General features: G+C 45.7%; 4 protein-coding genes across 6 annotated transcripts; 3 read left to right on the top strand and 1 right to left on the bottom strand.

The window, feature by feature from the left end:
- The first annotated feature begins 1,538 nt into the window (after positions 1-1,538).
- On the top strand, positions 1,539-3,637 carry LOC112269314. Of its 3 annotated transcripts, none has more exons than XM_024455796.1 (4): positions 1,539-1,683; positions 1,782-1,892; positions 2,005-2,107; positions 2,199-3,637. In XM_024455796.1, exons 1-4 carry the CDS (start codon positions 1,681-1,683, stop codon positions 2,978-2,980), a joined length of 999 nt encoding a protein of 332 aa, XP_024311564.1. In that variant the 5' UTR covers positions 1,539-1,680; the 3' UTR covers positions 2,981-3,637. The 3 variants fall into 3 exon arrangements, with proteins under 3 accessions (XP_024311564.1, XP_024311565.1, XP_024311566.1); XM_024455797.1 differs by having other exon boundaries at positions 1,953-2,107; XM_024455798.1 differs by having other exon boundaries at positions 1,539-1,892; positions 1,953-2,107.
- On the bottom strand, positions 3,481-9,732 carry LOC100836301 (T-complex protein 1 subunit alpha). Its single transcript, XM_003580237.4, has 17 exons — positions 9,535-9,732; positions 9,334-9,398; positions 8,911-9,000; positions 8,741-8,827; positions 8,599-8,658; positions 8,437-8,487; positions 8,245-8,340; positions 7,801-7,866; positions 6,404-6,621; positions 6,112-6,208; positions 5,803-5,889; positions 5,198-5,332; positions 4,997-5,101; positions 4,439-4,567; positions 4,256-4,359; positions 3,889-3,979; positions 3,481-3,803 (listed from the first exon to the last, which is right to left on the bottom strand). Exons 1-17 carry the CDS (start codon positions 9,605-9,607, stop codon positions 3,720-3,722), a joined length of 1,638 nt encoding a protein of 545 aa, XP_003580285.1. The 5' UTR covers positions 9,608-9,732; the 3' UTR covers positions 3,481-3,719.
- Positions 9,733-9,856: 124 nt separating this feature from the next.
- LOC100835993 (probable plastid-lipid-associated protein 11, chloroplastic) lies at positions 9,857-13,200 on the top strand. Its single transcript, XM_003580236.4, has 3 exons — positions 9,857-10,434; positions 10,548-10,613; positions 12,653-13,200. The coding sequence occupies exons 1-3, from the start codon at positions 9,935-9,937 to the stop codon at positions 12,750-12,752; spliced, it is 666 nt and encodes a 221-aa protein (XP_003580284.1). The 5' UTR covers positions 9,857-9,934; the 3' UTR covers positions 12,753-13,200.
- A 3,275-nt stretch (positions 13,201-16,475) lies between these two features.
- LOC100835685 lies at positions 16,476-17,778 on the top strand. The gene is made up of 2 exons (XM_003580235.4): positions 16,476-17,042; positions 17,198-17,778. Exons 1-2 carry the CDS (start codon positions 16,942-16,944, stop codon positions 17,472-17,474), a joined length of 378 nt encoding a protein of 125 aa, XP_003580283.1. The 5' UTR covers positions 16,476-16,941; the 3' UTR covers positions 17,475-17,778.

Genomic DNA, 17,778 nt, shown 5'->3' with positions numbered 1-17,778 from the left:
AATTCGTGGATATAATCCCGGTGACCCGTGACCCCGCACGGCACGTAACGTAAGTTTTGTATCACGCCTCTGCTCTGGATGGCACCCGCGGGTTCGGGGGCGGGTCAGGCCATACCGGACCGGACCCGGCGTTGGGTCTAAAGATTTCTCAGACCCGGATCCGAGACGGGTCTCGGGTACCCGCGGGTAAACCCGACCCGACGACTTTTACAGAAAAACCCGAAGAAAATTGCAACAGGACTGCACTTTTACACAAAAGACCCCGAAGCAAAAACGCAAAACGCAATCAGGTCCCGAGACGGAGTTCGTGGCCGGCGGCGGCTGTAGTTCGGGGCTGGAGGCGACGGCGAGGCGGTGGCTGGCTGGAGGAGACGGTGCCGTCGCAGCCGCGAATGAGGAGGGAGGCAGCAGCGAGCACGAGGAGGAGGGACGCGCCGGCGAGCTCGATGAGGAGAAAGGGAAGGAGGGCAGCCCTCGACGCCGTTGAGAATGGAGGAGAGGGAGAAGAAGGAGCGGAGGGTATGGGTGGCGGCGCACAGGCGATGGGGAAGATTGAGATGCGGCTGTAGCAGAGGAGGAGAGATGGGAGGAGATGTCGTGGGATTAGGGATTGGGACGAGGGGAGTTGGGACCTGGGATTCATGGGCCTTGGCGGCGGCTTGCACGAGTACGTGAGTGTTGTTGGGCTGGGCTGAGGTGAGGCTAGGTTTGAGTGTTGTTGGGCTGGGCTGGAACTATTTAAGGTCTCCTTCAATTTGTCTGTACAACAACTTAAGCCCACATTCTCAACCGGGTTTCCGGGTTCCCGGGTTCGGGTAAGACTCTACCAAACCCGGACCTGTCAGACCCAACGGGTCCGAAATTTTACTGATTACAGATCCACGGGTCTAATTTTTTCACAGACCCGCATCTGGGGTAATCGGGTTTCGAGTACCCATTGCGTCTGCTTCGCGATGCACGATCGCACATGCGTTTCGTTTTCTCTTCTCAGCCGATGTCCGGGGGGAAGTGAGCCCAGATCAGATAGGCAGGCCTTTTTATTTACTGGCCCAATTGTTACTCAACCAGGCCGAGATGCTGGAGTTCTGATCAGGCCCAACGATTCAGATCTGCTTCCGTGCGCGAGGCCAGCAATGCCGCCGCCGACCGCTGCGAACAACAACGCCGGGCTACTGACCTACTGCTACTAGTAGTACTCGTCGCGCCTACATGGGCCTACGTGTGTATCCACGGAAATATACTCGTTCTCGCGTCGGCGTCGGTCTCGGACCCGGCCCAGCGCCGGCTTGGGCCTGCAGGCTGCAGCTTCGTCCTCTGTCGCCCGCACCATGCTGTTCTCACCCAACCAACTTTACGACGCCATTGTCCTAAAAAAAAACTTTACGACGCCATGCCAGGGTGGTTCTAGCTTCCGCTAGACACCGGACCAACCAACTGACGCTTGCCCGCCCACATGACCAGGCGTAGGGTGTTTGCACTTTGGACTCTGGGAGAGGCGTGTGGAGTCCAGAAAAAAGTTGGTACGGAGTATTGTGCAACCTGGGTAAGGGTAACATAACAAGGATATGGTTGGAGAAGTCCTGGGTTTACACAACTCGTCCCGTGCCCCCAATTTATCCGCTTCGACTTTGGGTGCTTTGGCCACGGCAGGGAGACAGCCATAATTGAAGCCATTGCACAATGGTAAGCAGGATCTCTAAATCACGAAATATTCTGATAGGGTAGATGCAATTTACTTGTTTCCAGTATCACCATCAGTTGGCCTCTTTGAGCATCTACAGGACGACGCAGCTGGCAACTGCAGCAATGAGCAAGGAAGCAGGGGACCAGCCCCCGGCCTCAACGCCGCCGGTGGCGGCGACGAGGACGGCGCCCGTGCCTTCATTATCCAGGTAAGGACTATTGATCATGTACTCTTGTCTTGCACACATGTTTGATTTCAGCCCCTGCAGGTTGGCCTATAGGTGGAATTAATCTCACTTCGTAATGCCGACCCCATGAAAGGTTAAGGATGAGGTGGTGAGATGCGTGCTTGCAGGCATGAGCAAGGAGCAGATGTTCCGAGAGCTTCGCTTGAGGGGATTACACCCCGCGGTCGTGTTTGCCGGTAAGCTACGAGTTTCGATCTAGTTTTTCTCTACTGGTCATGTTCATGTCAAGAAAGGATAATCTCTAATCGATCTGATTGGCACGCCCAGTTTACAAGGAGCTTCGTGACCAGAACAATGGCTTCTTCAGAGAGCACTACGTGAAGATGGATTTGAGGAAGCAGGCCGAGCGACTCAAACGCCTGCTGCATCACTACAGAACGGTGCGCGACGCGGGTGCTGCCGGTGCGACGACAGCGCTAGGAACAGCGGCGCACGCAATGTCCATCCCGGACGGCGTGGGAGGGTTGACGGAAGCCCCTGAACACCGCACCGTCCCAATTGGGTTGAACGGCGGCGCCTGCCTAGTTAGTTCAAGCATCGGCGACGACAGTCGGTTTGCCGCCTATGCGCAGACCACGAGGACGCCTGCGCTGAACGAACAAATGCTTCTTCAGAGAGAGCAGCCGGTTATTCCCAACGGCGGCGTCCATGGGACAGTGCCATCATCGGCAGCTTGTGCTACTTCCAACCGTGCCATGGCGGTCTCCTATCCAAGGCCCCCCGGCAACCGTGAGCAAGCTGAACTGCTGAGGCAACGGTGGGCTGCAGGTGCGAGCGTCGTCTGGACACGGGACTCTTATTGGCAACGGCCATCAGTCCCGCCATCATCTGTTGAGACGCCGCCAGAGAACAGTGACAACCAGGGTCAGGCTGCTCCACGGCACGGCAGGCAAGCTGATGAACCTATGCTGGAGTGGAAGCCTAGCAGGCAACCAAATATACCAATTGAGTGCCTACCGGAGTACCGGAATCATCCCGTGAATCTTGCTTCGCGGCTCGGCGAGCAAACTGTATCGCTGCATCAACGGCGGTCTGATGACACCAACTGAATGTCTACGGGGCTAATCATTACGATCACTTTGCTTCGCAGTAATATCCTCGTTAGTGTACAACTTTTGACAGATTTGTACAGTAGAATGGCTAGTTACGGAGATGGAGTACTATTAATTTTTTTTTGGACCAACGGAGATACTATTAGTTGGATGGAAATAAACCGAGATCTTTTGGTTTCAAAAAAGTACTCAGGTGTACCAGAAAATAGATTGTCTATCAATTCTAACCAACTTTTTTCAAGGCAGAATGGAAATAAACTAATTTTCAACAAAATTTCGCACACTAACACAACATTAGCCCTCCAACACATCATTCTTCTGAATTGTTTGAAGCTTGAAAACATGGCTTCTATGGAATTTACACTAACAGTTTTAACCTGATATTTCAACTAATAATAACATTTACAGTTATGTGGATGTCATTGGGGGCATGGAAGACGCGAAGCAAAGCTAGCACGAGACGAACAACAAAGTTCCTCAAATAAACTCCGTGTAGATACTGTTGGCGATGCCCTGAAGCCAGGACTGCGGGTACGCAAAATTTTCTTCCATTCACGAGCCGTTCTAACGATACAGTGAAATACAGTTCTAATCATACAGTGAAATACAGAACTATACACGTTCACTCGCATCATCCGTCCAACATTCAAAGTAGAAAAAACATATGACAAACAACTAGCCATCAGATAATAAACAGTCCACCAGAGATCGTAAAAAATGGCGTTCTCCAAGATGGTTACTCTTCGTTCCCAGATTCTTCCTTGGTTAGCTTGATCATGTCATCAATCCTCACAATAGTAATGGCTGCTTCAGTGGCAAACTGCAACAATGAAATATGTATAATAATATGTGCGATGGATCAACATCATAAACAAAGTGACAAGATAGCTAACAAGTGTACGAACCTGAATAATCTTTACTTTGCTCATCGCTGGTTCAATCACACCATATTCAAGGTTGTTGCGAACGATACCTTTCAACAGGTCAAGACCCATGCTGCAGCAAAAATTGAAATAAATTGAAGATTTGCACTAGTACAATAAAACAGCAAAGGGCAAATACGTCAGTAAAAAATATCTACAAGCAGTTACTATTACTAAATTATACATTATACATTTAGGTACACTTCAGCTTAACGCACACTCCAGAGTGAATGAGTTTCTTTCCTTAAGATGATAGATAAAGTAGTCTTCAAAAGCCTATGTCCTTGCTAATGTAGTGGAAACATAGTTCATTTGGAGATGTAATGAAGATTATACAGTCTGTAATTACCTTGAATAGTGTTGCTTATCAGCCTTTGTTTGAGCAGTATGATGATATGCCCTCAGCTTTGCTACAAGCTCCGTTGCATCTTTTGCAGCATTAACAGCAAGGATCTGTAGCCATACTCCTATTAATATTATAATGTGGTTCTACTATGCAGGTTATATACACACGAAATATAATTGATCCAACCTTTGGTATGATCAACAAAGATTCTGCAAATTCAGCAATTGCCAGTTGTTCCCTAGATCCAAGAGTTGTGGCAAGATTCTCCAAGTAGACAGACAATGCAGCTTCTACTGCACCACCACCAGCAACTACCTGCATGCCCACAGATGTTAAATACACTAGTTATAATTAGTTTCTACAGATAGTGTAGTTGGTAAACATGCTGCTTCGATATATTACACCAGTTCGGTATATCACAGAAATACTGAACCACATTAGGTGGAATGGCAGACAAAAGAAGCATATATGAAGCATTAAGTGGCTGATGGCTTTTAACTGTTTCTAGGAAACAGTTCTTGCTGCGATTGCAGCTATTGAAAATAGGGCCTCGCTCGCATAGAAAAATTGTGAAAATGTTAGAAACAGGAAGCACCAGCTAAACTTTTCCTACAAATCACATTTAGTAGCAAAAACAACGCAACAGGTAGAAGCACATAAATTATAATCACGACAACAAATATATGTTTATGCATTCAACAACAGGGAACAACCAGATCAAGGAACAACAACAAAGGGTTCTACCGTATTGGATTCCAGAGTTCTCTTCACAATGCACAGTGAATCATGCAGGGACCGTTCAATCTCATCTAGCATGAAGTCATTAGCTCCTCTAAGTATAATGGAGACCTGCATAAAATAAATGTAAGTTTGCTGCCCGTATATTCAAAACTAATACATTCGTAGTTAAGCTAGCTCAATATTGGCATGAAAAAAAATACTAACCGCACTTGTGTTCTTCGTGCCTTTCACAAGAATTATTTCATCATCAGAAATCCTTTCCTCAACAACCTCGTCAGCATGTCCAAGGAATGATGGATCAAATGTTTCTTCACCCTCCATGTCAGCAAAAGTAGTCACCTGCAGTTTCCTATTACTTTAGGATATTGACAAACAGCTCCCTTGGCCTCAATATTGACAAATATTCATTTGCCTTATTCCTGGGAACATGGGAGATAGAAGTTCTTTATTTATAAATTTCTACTGTAATACTTCCTCCGATCCATAATAAATCCAAGACACTTATTATGGATAGGAGGGAGTAGATTTGTAGCACTTTAAAGCTACTACGCTAGAATAGCATATTCAGATACAGAAAATCATCAAATAAATGTATTCCAATGTTACCAAGGTACTCAAATCAGAGGATGTGTTGCACATTTCCTTAAGACTCGTAGCACAGAATTCAAGAAACTTTATTGTTCAAGCAAAAGTAAGTTCATTAGAGTACCAAGTCGGTAAGTCATGAATGAGAACAAAAAGAGTACAAATTGTTAAATTACTGTTTGATCATAACCATCTAATTGACAATATGAAGAAATAAGCCATACCGTTGTTGCACCAGTTGCCTTGGCAACATGGCGCAAATCCTCCTTACGGACACGCCTTACGGCAATTGCTCCAGCCTCAACAAAGTACTGAAATGGCATTTCATCACAACAATAAAGCAGATTTATTAGAGATCGAAGTGTGCACCACCCAACCAAAAGTTGCAGTAGCTAAGCAGAATAAATCATTCAGTACTAATGTGGACCAGTTCAACTAAATAAATTGTCTGTGCTGCAGTGCTGGGGAACTATTTACAGAATCATCATCACATAAGAACAGCAACTTGTTATGATTGAGTTCCGAAAATGTACCTTCAGTGACATATCATCAATTCCCTTTGTGGTAAATACAACATTTGCACCAGCCTTGAGAACTTTCTCAATTCGTTCCTTTGTTATGTCAGATTCTCTGAGGAAAAGAAGGTATTATTTACATGATTGGAGACCATAATATAGAAAGTAAATTGATTGTAACTGACAAAAAGGAATGAAGATCAATTACAAGAATGAGAAACAAACAGGATAATAGACAGCCCATCAACTGCTGATTCATTCTGGAGATAACAAAAACGAGTAATAATAAAATTGAAAAAAAAACACAAACCTCTGACGGATCTTCTCTAGTTCCCTTGGATCAGATACAAGGACTTGAACACCCATTTGCATTTTTGTCTTCTGAAGATTAAAATCCAGACAAGCAATTCTAGCAGGGGTTACTCTAGTAGGCATCCCTTGAGCTGCACGACCTGTGTTCAGCGCATATCCATTCAGCAAGTAACTTTCCTTGGCACTCTTACCATGAGCTTTCAAAATATTAATACTCTGCGGAACAAACAAAGGTAGCATTGTAAACAAAATTTGAAGTGGCAGAAAGAACAATTTCTAACACCTTGTGTTAACTGTATCAGACATCATGTCCAGTAAGTAAAAGGAAAGCACAACATTAATATGAAATAACAACTTTAAGTGGCAATAGAATTGTTTGTATGAATATCAAGAGCGGCACAATGTTAAGGCAGACATAATACCAAGGATTTTTCCCTGAGTCTCAAGTCGACTCACCTCCCCATCGGCTAGGAGACTATTCAGGGATTAGTCAGTAGTCACAACTAATAGACCCATGTTGAGTTGACTAGTCAAAGGGGAATTAGCAATGCATGCAGCAGGCTTTCAAGTCATTAGTGCAGAGGAAGAGGGAGGAGCAGATGCAGGAGGGAGTCGAGTACTCGGGTTACCAAGCTGGCAGTGCCAGCAAGCGGCGGCGGTGCCGCGGTGGTAGCAAACGGAGGCATGAGGTGCTTGTTAGAGAGACAGGGGCAGGCATAGGTGTCAGCAGAGGCCCAAAAAGATCCATTTTAAAACCCTAGTTGTCTTGAAGCCAATCCAGAACATCCATACTTCTCCAAGCCATAGACTATCCACAAAGAATACCAGGATGACAAGTAGCCAGCAGCCGCCACTGAAGCTTCCTTTTTTCCCTCCCCACACCTGCTTCTCTTCTCTCCCTCTCTATCTGCACACATTGGTGACAAGGAAAATCGATGGCTGGCAGCGTCAAGGAGGTTGATTCGGCAGCCAGCCACCTAAAGCAGCACCAGAGAGCTAAAACCCCCCAGCCCCCACCCAAAAAAATGCCGGCAGTGGGCCTCAACAAAACAAGCCATGCAGCTCTGCATTCTTAGTCGCCGGCTAGTCAGAGCAGGTCACCTCATAGCCGGCGAGTCAAGCCAGGGCAGCTAGCCACTCTTCCTGCACCATCTAGAAATTAGTCGGCGACAACAACCTCGCGCAAGTCTACTATAAATTAGCATTAGCATATGGTGAAAAAACAAATGGTGCATAAAGAGGAACATCACAAAGTGACCAAACAGGACTGTAAGATTTAAATCTACTCTCATAAAGAAGGGACGCAAGAAAAAAAATGAAGTACAGTACTACAGTTGCACATAACTGGATGCATCGTACAATGACTAGTATCGTATTCAAATCCACATTACTTGCCTTGATTGGATACTTCACTTCTCCCTTAGCGTTTGTAGTCTTCACGGCTTGAACTGCTTCAACAACCTAAGAAACAACCACCATGTCAACTAAATAGCACATTGTTTCCAGCAAGGCTATCAGAAAGATAATGGAATCCCTAACAGTTCATTACAGAGACGTGTAAACTTCTCAGCTAAACACCATAACATTGCAGCATTAAACTCATTAACCGTGAGAGAAGGGGCGGTCGATGGGTAAGGCCACGTCGCCCCATTACTGTTATCAAAAGAATAGATGGACCACCTCAAATACATGCATAGACTAAGTAATCATTTTCGATTTAACAAATGCCAATGAAATAAAAATACAACCGTACCATCAAATTTCAGAGTTTTACTGTGCTCATATGTAAAGTCAAGACTTGATTAAGAAACCTAAAGTGCGCAGACCAAAGGAGCTTACCAGATTCGCAAAGAAATCACTGTCAGTATGAATCAGTTTTGAGGACATACTAGTTTTTGCACAGTTTATAAGGGTGTCTTTTCCAAGTTTATCAACCTGAAAGTATGGAAAAATATTCACGTCAGCTTGACCATAAGCGTGAAATGGAAGAATGCTCTGTTGCTATTTGTTCCACAGGGAGTACTTCTCTACCTTGACAGACAGCTTTTCTTCAACATACTTGCAAGCTTCGCGCATAGCAAGCTGGTGGAATATGGAGGTTCAAAATAAAAAAGTTGTAAGAGATTACACATTTTTGTCCCGAATGTTCATTTGGAAATGCTATTGTAGCTAACATATAAATTATAAGCTTACCCTGTAGCCACTGATAATAGAGGTTGGATGGATCTTGTTTCTCACAAGATCGTTGGCTCTCTGGTTAAAAGAAAATTACATCAAGAGTATGCACAATAGTGTGAAAATTCATAGGCAACAAAAACTTGGCATTAAAGTTCACCTTGAGCAACTCTGCGGCTATGATGACAACAGAAGTGGTTCCATCTCCAACCTCCCGGTCTTGGAGCTCAGCCAACTCCACAAGAACCTACAAACAAATGGACCCACAGAAAGGTAAGCATGAAGCAACAACCAAAACAAAACGGTCAGGCTTTGGCTGCCGGTTATCACCTTTGCTGCTGGATGCTCGACTTCCAACATCCTCAAAATGGTTGCTCCATCATTTGTGATCGTAACATCACCAATATCATCGACCAGCATCTATAAGTCGCATATGCTAAGTTAGTTCTGTCTAATAAGGGCTTTTTAAAAATTATTGAGGGACCCAGAACCCATCAAACATAAATAATCCTAACTACGCTACAAAAGGACACCCCAAGTCATGGGACCTTTTGAAATGTATCTCACACAACACACTTGCAACAAAACTGGTAGTTATCTCGTCACTACAAACAGGCCCCTGAAGGTGCAAAATCAGCATTTCTAGGTCTAAAACGCGCGGATCACTTTAATTTACGAACATATACGTTTGGACCCCCCTCAAACAATAGCAAGCGAAGCATAACCAAGTAGATCAAACTGGAAGCCACATACCTTATCGAGCCCGACGGGCCCGAGCGACGACTTGACGATGTTGGACACCGCCTGGCACGCCACAACTGCAACAAGAGAAGCAAGAACGCAAATTAGATCAGCGAGAACTCGGCCGGGTAGTTGGGACACTAGATCTTACAGAACACCAAATTCCCGACTCCCCGCGGAATCTGGAGTGACAAGCAGTAGGAGGGGCATTACCGTTCTGAGTGCGGACGTCTTGACCGGACTGGCGCTCGCCCATGATGTCTGGAGTCTGGGCGGTGATCGCCATGGCGACGGGGAGGAGGCCGCACGGGAGAGATCGAGGAGAAGCTCCGCGCTTGCGATTTTGCGAATGGGGTTTTGCTGCTTCGGTTTGCGGGAGCAGTGGGGTTAGGGTTCGGTGTCGCACTGGGCTCGTGGACTTCACTAGGCTTCTATACCCGGGGTGCTAGGCTTCTCGGGCCTTCTCTAGTCGAGCGGTCGAGCCCGTCGAGCCCATATAATCAGCAAAAAGGCCCATAACGCAGCCAAAACACCTACGCGTGGCCATAGCGCGAGCTCGCCTTCCTCCTCTGCCGTCTCCAAACTCTCCACCACCCAAACCAAATCCTCGCCAATGGCGCCACTTCTCTTCCAAACCCAGACGGCCGCCCAAATCCTCGCGCCGATTCCGCACAGCAACCGCCGCCTGGCACCCGCACCCCACGCGGTCGGCTTCCTCCGCGCCCTTTTCCCGTCCCGCCCGCCGCCGGCCAAGGCCGAACTCCTCGGCCTCATTGCCGACCAGCGCCGTGGCCTCGACACCCAGTCCGACCCCTCCCGCCTCGCCGACATCGTCTCCTGCATAGACGCCCTCGCTGCCTCCGCCCCGGACGCCGACACGGTGTCTGACGCCTCCAAGCTCTCGGGCACCTGGCGCCTCCTCTGGACGACCGAGCAGGAGCAGCTCTTCATAGTACGCAACGCCCCCACCTTCCGCACCGCCGCCGGCGACGTGCTCCAGGTCATCGACGTTCCAGGCGGGAGCATCAACAACGTCATCACCTTCCCGCCCTCGGGCGCATTCGTCGTGAACGGCACTATCGAGATCCGACCGCCCCAGCGAGTAAATTTCAGGCAAAGACTTTTTTGCTATGGTTTTTTTCTGTTCAACAGTGGCATTGTGTTATTGATCAGCATCTGGTCAGTTGATCGTCCTTAACGGCGCTGTCAACGTTTTTTTTTTGTAGGTTTACACGTGCTATGCTGAAAGGGGGCAATTGGGAGGTTCCTTTTCCGCCGTTTGGGAAAGGATGGTAAGTGCACAAAATGTTTATTCGCTTGACAGTATCCTAGAATTTCTTGTTACAAAGCCGATAGAAAATAGAGTAAAGATGTGAGCACAGCGGATTGAGTGGTTCGGTTAAATTATGATTTATAGGATCATAGGATTAGGGGACTAGAACCGTCTGAACCTCTGATTACTGTACCACTAGTACCGAATACAACACTACTCACCTATTCCAGACCCTTAAACCCCTGACCTCCTAGATCTCTTGTAGCAACTAAAAGACACAATCACCGAAGAACCTTCTCTAGCCCCCCCCCCCCCCCCCTCTCGAACTCGAAACCTTGGCACGTATGCTTACCAAGACCCAAATCAATACCAAATATGTAGTTTTTCCCAAACAATGCTTTTGCTTTATGTTGGAAATTCCATGAAACTAGAAGTGCTAATATATACTTACCTTAACCAACCTCTTCCAACTCAACAGCATGACCGTAACAATACCTGCAATAACAAAGCCTGCAAAATGAATATCAATATGGGCAGAATATACATCAACCTCTGAAACAAAAAAAATTTGGAAATGTCAATCCTTTCGATAATCTTTACTACACTACTTTGCACAAATGCACATCTTGGCAATCGGGGAGCTAACCACCATTTCAATGTCTACATACGTGGTTCAAGAAATGGAATTGCGATTCTCGATTCAGACTTGGGGTTGAACTAACATTAAGCGTAAGCATAAGTTTAGGTGCACAAGTGGAATACTAAGGTACTCGTTTAACTGCTCCGTAATGGGACACCCTTCTCATGGCGGTTCCCCTATTCTCTCGGAAAGTAGCAATAGAAGAAGGATAGCTTCATGAGTTTGTTCTGACTCCTAGTTCGAAAGCTTTTCCTTCTGCTTGGGAGTGACTATCCAAGTCCTCTCTGGAGTGAAGGAAGTGGTGCCAATTCTAACGGGCCCTTAACAATGGGTTCGATTTCTCTTTACTAATGGCGTTCTCCCACTGACTTGCTAAGGAAGAGGATAGTTCGTGTGGACACTGCCCTACATGTTGTTGCTCATTTTTAATGACTCTAAAAATAGTTGACGAATGAATTCAAAGGATTTAGGTATAATTGTGCTTCACCGAAAGAAATTGTGAGGGTGTTTCTGACTATGAATCAGATGACTCAATTGGAGTTTTTATTTTAGGATTATTGGCTTTCTTTCCCTGATCAATTATCTGTCAAGTCTAGGATTTGTTTCTTTTCTTCTCATTTTATAAGATGGGGCAACATAAATTTTTATCTTCCAGATCAAGTTAAGTCCTTGCATAAAAATTTGTGTAAGTACATTAGGTTAATGAACAGGAAATTCGGAGCCTTTCTCACCACCAAATTTATAAATGCCATCTTATTTACCATCGAAAGAACAGAGGGGAACAATTTAATCCATTTTATGCGTGGAATGCTGGAATGTTTATCAGAACAATGCTTATCTGCCTCACATGGTATTGTTTGATGATAGTGCATGGGAGCTAGAATACTAGGTATCTTAAGAATTGCCTCACTTGAATACAAGTTTGTTACATTGCCTATTTTTAGGCCAATACCAAAATAACTCAATTTATCATATAAAGCAGCTGGGTATTTAAGTAAGATAGTAGTGCAATCAAGGTGATAATTTTCAGACTGGAAGTGACATAAGATCAACAGTTTTGATGCCCTTTGTTCTCTCCTTGTATATATCGCGTTAGGACAAGGACGGAAAAAGTTTGATCGTCCTTAAGATCTGATTTGCCTCTCTTCAGCCCAGCTGTCCTGTTGTATTTATTACCGAGACTAGGTATTCTCAATGAATGCACATATGCGTGAAGAGTAAAAGGCTAAACACTTATGCAATGTTAGCTTGGACTTGATCCTAACCTCTGGGTAGCACTGGTAGGTATGTCAAACAGAACTATTGTGAAGCCTGAAAAGTGAAATGTATTTGTTTGGTCTTCAACATTTAATGCAGTTAATAAGTTCTCTTTTGATCTCCCTGCAGTTACATACTATACATCTCTAACCTATTTTCAGGTTTGACACTGTCTATTTGGATGATGAGATCCGTGTCGCGAAGGACATAAGGGGGGACTATTTAGTTGTCGAGCGTGCTCCATATTCCTGGAATGGATAGCTGCTTAAGTTAAAAGTTGACCGAGTGCATATCCATTTACAGTTTGTATTCTGTGCCTAGAGACCAAAGAAGATCTGCAGGTCCTATGGTTTACCAGCAAAGTCTTCACCATCTTACCATCCCCTGACTTTTACTCTACAAACTAGCCAAACTCAACTGTGCTGCTAGATAGTACAACAATATGTATGTACATGTTTGAAAATAGAGTTGCACTTCATTATGGTTGGAAATAGAGTTGTACTTGATTATGGTTGGAAATAGAGTTGTACATACACAACCTATATCTGATTAGTATGTGCTGTTATAAACTGGACCCAATGAAATAAGTGGTGTGTCTTCCTCCTTTTTTTCTCGGATTGGTATGGAAATTTGTAGCCTTCGGCGCAAATGTAAATCTGGCCATGTGTTGATACAAAAGTTATTATTTTTAAGTTTGATTCATTTTGTACTTGCAATAGTCTTTTTCAAAGGAAGTGGTTTGAAGTCAAAAATATTGTACAGATTATTCCTATACAAAAGAACAATAGAAGGCTTTAATTGCAATATGATATAATTTAAAAGGATTAAGGAACGAGTGTGTCTCAGAGAATCAGATGCAGTGTTATGCTGTTTAGTGTTCACCATCGCCCAATTAACTGAAATTAGATCAGTTGCCTACTTGCCTATAGACTCCTGTCCAATTTTTTTTTAAAGACTTCTGACCTAATTGGATTTTGTGTGACAGTTGCAGATTTCAAGCCGAAATCTTTATTTGTAAGATTAATTTTCAGTATTTCTTTATTTGGTGAAAAAAGCCTGCTCCATGTCAGATTCTCTGCAACTCGTCAGAAATTATCTCGCTTCTCTCACAGTGAGTGATGATGTGTGATGTTGATTTTTCCATTTTAAGTCGGCGGAAAGGTATCCCGGGGTTGACAGATCAATTGTATAAACTACTAACAGTCTCTGGTCACATCAAAAGCAATTGAATCAAAACAAAAGCACTTCTATTTGACTGTCGAAGTGAACAACGAACTGAACTTTGTTCCCACAGCAGCTGTTTCAGCAGTCCAGTCTGAAACTCTGCCACTCTGGATGTCGGATTGTTTTTTCTTTTACAAGGGGGGGTCCGATAGTTGCTCGTCCGTTCCAAAACAGCATTATCGTGCCGCAGAATTTACTTGTGTGGAAGAGAACACATACTAAGCATTGTTTTTCGTGTGTCTCGAGTACCGGCCAGCACAGCAAAACAAAAGCACTTCTATTGGAGGAGTTAATATTTTAGACGTGATACTACATTTTTCTGTAAACTTGTCAAAATTTAAGAAATTTGATTTTGAACAAAGGTAAGAGTACTTCTTAAGTACTTGTAACAAATACAAGCAGAACAACCCTGCATGCATCAGAAACAAGATCATGCACGCACGCACAGTGTCGTTGTGCTTAGCTTGTGACAGCTGCTAGCGCAATCTACAAGAGTTAGCTGTTTGTCGCTGCAGGATCCGACTACTACCATTCTATCTTGATTTGCGAAGCCGATCGAGTGGCAACCGTCTGCAGCCGGCCGACAGCCCCCTGGGGAGGCAGGACTTGTTAACAAAAACTAACCAACTAAAGCACGCACGAGCGTTCAGCTCGCGTGCTCCGGCCGGGGCGGCAGCGGCAGTCTGGTGCAGAGGATCCGGCGCCGAGATCTTGACTCTAGCTTAAGGCCGCGTTCGGCAGAGCGGCACAGCGAGCAGCGACGGAGCATGGGCGCTCGGCTGGCTGGCTATCGTACCTGCCAAGAAAAGGAAATCCGAACAGCGGGCAGCTGCGTGGTGCGGGCCCATCGGCTGAGTCAGGCGGTCAGTCAGGCCCGTGATGATCGCTTTCTCCACTTTTCTTCTTCTTTCCTTCTCTCTGTTGTTGTTTATTGCGGGAACTGGCCACCGGCAGCGGCACCGGTGGTCCTGGTACTTGCGCACGTACGTACGCCCACTAGCTTTCCCTGCCGTCCCCCAGGCTGCCCCCTGACCGTCTCCGTGTCCATCCACTTCGGGGCTGCCGTGGGCTACCGCTTTTCAATCTACACTGACATTCACCACGGCGCCTGCCACATTACACACTGACCACGCCCCATTAATTAATCACCAGCCACAAACCCGCTAGTTCTTCTTTGTGTTCTCGATCAATCAAGGTTTACAGGATGTCTGGATGGACGTGAATGGGATCGCACCGGTACGTACGTGCTTGCCGTGCCGTGGCAACCAAGTTTCGTACTTCTTGATTGACTCGTCGCAGGCTCGCCGTACATATGTTTCTCATACAGTACGTACGTTGGCGCGCATGTCCAACATACCCGACCACGCGCACGGTACTGTACGTGCTTAGCGACATCCCCGACGTGTGCGCATCGGCATATAAATGCATCGTGGCATCGTTATCACGTGTTGGGGCGTTGCTAGCTACTACTCCGTATGTGAGCTACTACGCGATAAGCTTGAGCTAACTGAATTCATTAGTCGATATGACCGCACAAGCGACATGGAGTAAAGCCACAAGTTCATCCGTTTAATTAAGCATGCCTTTGACGTGTACTGGTTTGACCTTGCCTGCAGCTGATTCGCTCTGATGAGCCGCCTACGTACGTCGCCTAAATCGATTTGCATTCCATCTGTGTGCTATCAACCGGGAATTAAAGCGGTTAATGATATCTTAATGTTCCGAAATTAACCTGAAGACGTAGGGCGCACACGGCGCCGCAGTATCTATGCATGTCTGATCGCGTCGCTCACCACTTCCATGTAAAGTTTCATGCATGTTGCAATACAAAATAATATATATCCAAGTCGTCTGATTTTTAAACAAAAGGCTTAAATCTAAGTTGATGAATCAGAGTGGTTGGATCAATATCTAGATCTCATTTTTGACTTTATTTTTTCATCATACCTTTCTAATCTTAAAACACACATTAAAGCATATCAAGGACCGAGGAATCAACTTATTTCTAACTAAAAATCAGGCAACTTAAAATATAGCAAAACCGAATAATATAAGTACATCAAATGAGACGTCTGCTTAAGAAAAAAAAAATGCACCTATGGATACAAGCACATTAGAAGGTACATCCTTCTAGAAAAAAATTAAGGGCCTCTTTCCGAAGGATTGAAAAGACGTACGCAGGGATAGAAAAAAGAAATGCAGGATTATAAATGTCATGCCTATTTGATCATTGCATGAATTTGTTTTTACCAAAGTTTGTTTGATTGCACTATAAAGAAACAAAGGATTCCTCCAAGAGATTTGAGTGGATGGAAATTTTCCTAAGAAATGTAGTACAAATGAATTATTTGAAAAACAAAATCCTATAGGATCCAATCCTCGGAATCAAACGATCAATGTAGGAAAATTTTCTAAGGATTTCAACCCTACAAAATTCTTATAAAAATATTTGAATCAAATGAGAGCCCTCGAGGAATTTCTGCAGGGCAATAATTGTTTCTCGATCTCGAAATAGTTGGGAGCGACCGTCACCTGAGAAACCGACTTATTTGGAAAAGCCAGGCCCAGCACGTACGTACACGTAAACGCGCGTACGAGGTGCACCGTGCACGGTTCAGCTATATAAAACGGACTAGACAATTAGAGTACGTAGCAATTGATTGCACGTTTCACATATCGATCAGCAGTTTCTTGCCGCTTTTCGCTCCTGATGAAATTAGTATAGGTCGACCTGACCTGGGCGTGGCGCGCGGTGCCATTCATGCGTAACATCAGCAGCCAGCATGAAAACGTTTCTTCTCAAGTGGAGATCGAGCTGGGTGCCTGTGTTTCTCTGCACGCGTGTCTTCCTTCTTCTAATTAAGCTGGAGCCTGATAGAGCCTGCACCGACTCGATCGGCTGGATCTATCTAGCGAAATTACCGACCAAGATTTTTATAGATCCAGCTGGGGTGGGTTTGAGATGGATGTGTACTGTCTGGCCGCTGGATTAAGGTTGTCGTGTGCACCCCCTGCCCCTGCCTCCCCACTTTTCCTTTATTTTCATGCACGTACCCCGGCCCCTTTCTCTCTCACACACATATTTAATACGCCTCCGGCCCTCCCTCCTCTCGCCCCTACACTTCCATCCCCCTCCTCTCTTTCCCACATCTTCTGTTCTGATATTCCTGATCTCACTCTGCTGCCCTCCATATTGCTTCTACATCTGAATATCTGATATCTCGCCATGGCCGGGACGGCAGCCACCGTCTGCTCCATGTGCGGTGACATCGGATTCCCCGACAAGCTCTTCCAGTGCTCGCGCTGCCGCTACCGCTTCCAGCACTCGTACGTACTAGCTCCTTCACCAGCACGCCCCATATCCTCTCCTCCCTTCTTCTTCTTCTTCTTCCACCCCGTCTTCTTGATATGCATGTGTTTTCTAGTCCAGCTCTAGCTTGTCCATCTCATGTATGCACGCAACGCGTACCTTGTGTGTGCAGCTATTGCACGAACTACTACGGCGACGGAGCGCCGGCGTCGGCAGGGGCCGACACATGCGATTGGTGCCTGAGCGACGCCGCCACCGGCAAGGCGAGAAGGTGCGCGTCTGCGGCCGGGAAGCAGCAGCAGGCCTCCGGCAGCCATGATTCGTCCACGACGAGCCCCACCGGCAGGGCCGTCGACAAGGCGGCCAGCGGCGGCGAGCAGGAAAGCGGGCGGAGAGGGACCAAGGTGGGCGGCCGCAGGTACAAGCTGCTCAAGGACGTCCTGTGCTGATTAGTCTTAGGACTATGGAGCAAGAGCCTTATAAGTAAGATATGGAGTAGCTAGTTAATTATGACTTACGTTACGTAGTAGTACGACGATCGAGTTAAGTTAGCCTATAGCCGAAGTAGGTGTAGCCAGTTTGATGTGTTGCATATATTTATGCGTATTTGTATATGGTTTGTTTGTGTGTTAGGAGTAGATCGACGACGCGCGTTGCTTTTATATGGTGGTACTCAGCTGGCTTTGGTTTCCCTTATCTTATGCTGTTCGTGTCATTGTGTGGCCACAATTTATCTAGGAATTAACGTACGTA

This window comes from Brachypodium distachyon, chromosome 5, assembly GCF_000005505.3.
Source record: "Brachypodium distachyon strain Bd21 chromosome 5, Brachypodium_distachyon_v3.0, whole genome shotgun sequence".
In the NCBI taxonomy this organism is placed as follows: domain Eukaryota; kingdom Viridiplantae; phylum Streptophyta; class Magnoliopsida; order Poales; family Poaceae; genus Brachypodium; species Brachypodium distachyon.
This window is presented reverse-complemented; position numbering and strand designations above follow the sequence as displayed.

What these genes read in the sequence shown, in the direction of transcription:
- LOC112269314 (XM_024455796.1), top strand. An exon ending in CCCGTGCCTTCATTATCCAG is followed by an intron (nt 1,893 to 2,004) that starts GTAAGGACTATT and finishes ACCCCATGAAAG; the next exon opens with GTTAAGGATGAGGTGGTGAG. An exon ending in CCCCGCGGTCGTGTTTGCCG is followed by an intron (nt 2,108 to 2,198) that starts GTAAGCTACGAG and finishes TGGCACGCCCAG; the next exon opens with TTTACAAGGAGCTTCGTGAC.
- LOC100836301 (XM_003580237.4), bottom strand. Translation starts at nt 9,607, where the DNA reads ATGGCGATCACCGCCCAGACTCCAGACATCATGGGCGAGCGCCAGTCC. An exon ending in AGACGTCCGCACTCAGAACG is followed by an intron (nt 9,399 to 9,534) that starts GTAATGCCCCTC and finishes CTCTTGTTGCAG; the next exon opens with TTGTGGCGTGCCAGGCGGTG. An exon ending in CTAGAGAAGATCCGTCAGAG is followed by an intron (nt 6,209 to 6,403) that starts GTTTGTGTTTTT and finishes TCTTTTCCTCAG; the next exon opens with AGAATCTGACATAACAAAGG.
- LOC100835993 (XM_003580236.4), top strand. Translation starts at nt 9,935, where the DNA reads ATGGCGCCACTTCTCTTCCAAACCCAGACGGCCGCCCAAATCCTCGCG. An exon ending in CCCCAGCGAGTAAATTTCAG is followed by an intron (nt 10,435 to 10,547) that starts GCAAAGACTTTT and finishes TTTTTTTTGTAG; the next exon opens with GTTTACACGTGCTATGCTGA. An exon ending in CCGCCGTTTGGGAAAGGATG is followed by an intron (nt 10,614 to 12,652) that starts GTAAGTGCACAA and finishes ACCTATTTTCAG; the next exon opens with GTTTGACACTGTCTATTTGG.
- LOC100835685 (XM_003580235.4), top strand. Translation starts at nt 16,942, where the DNA reads ATGGCCGGGACGGCAGCCACCGTCTGCTCCATGTGCGGTGACATCGGA. An exon ending in CGCTACCGCTTCCAGCACTC is followed by an intron (nt 17,043 to 17,197) that starts GTACGTACTAGC and finishes TTGTGTGTGCAG; the next exon opens with CTATTGCACGAACTACTACG.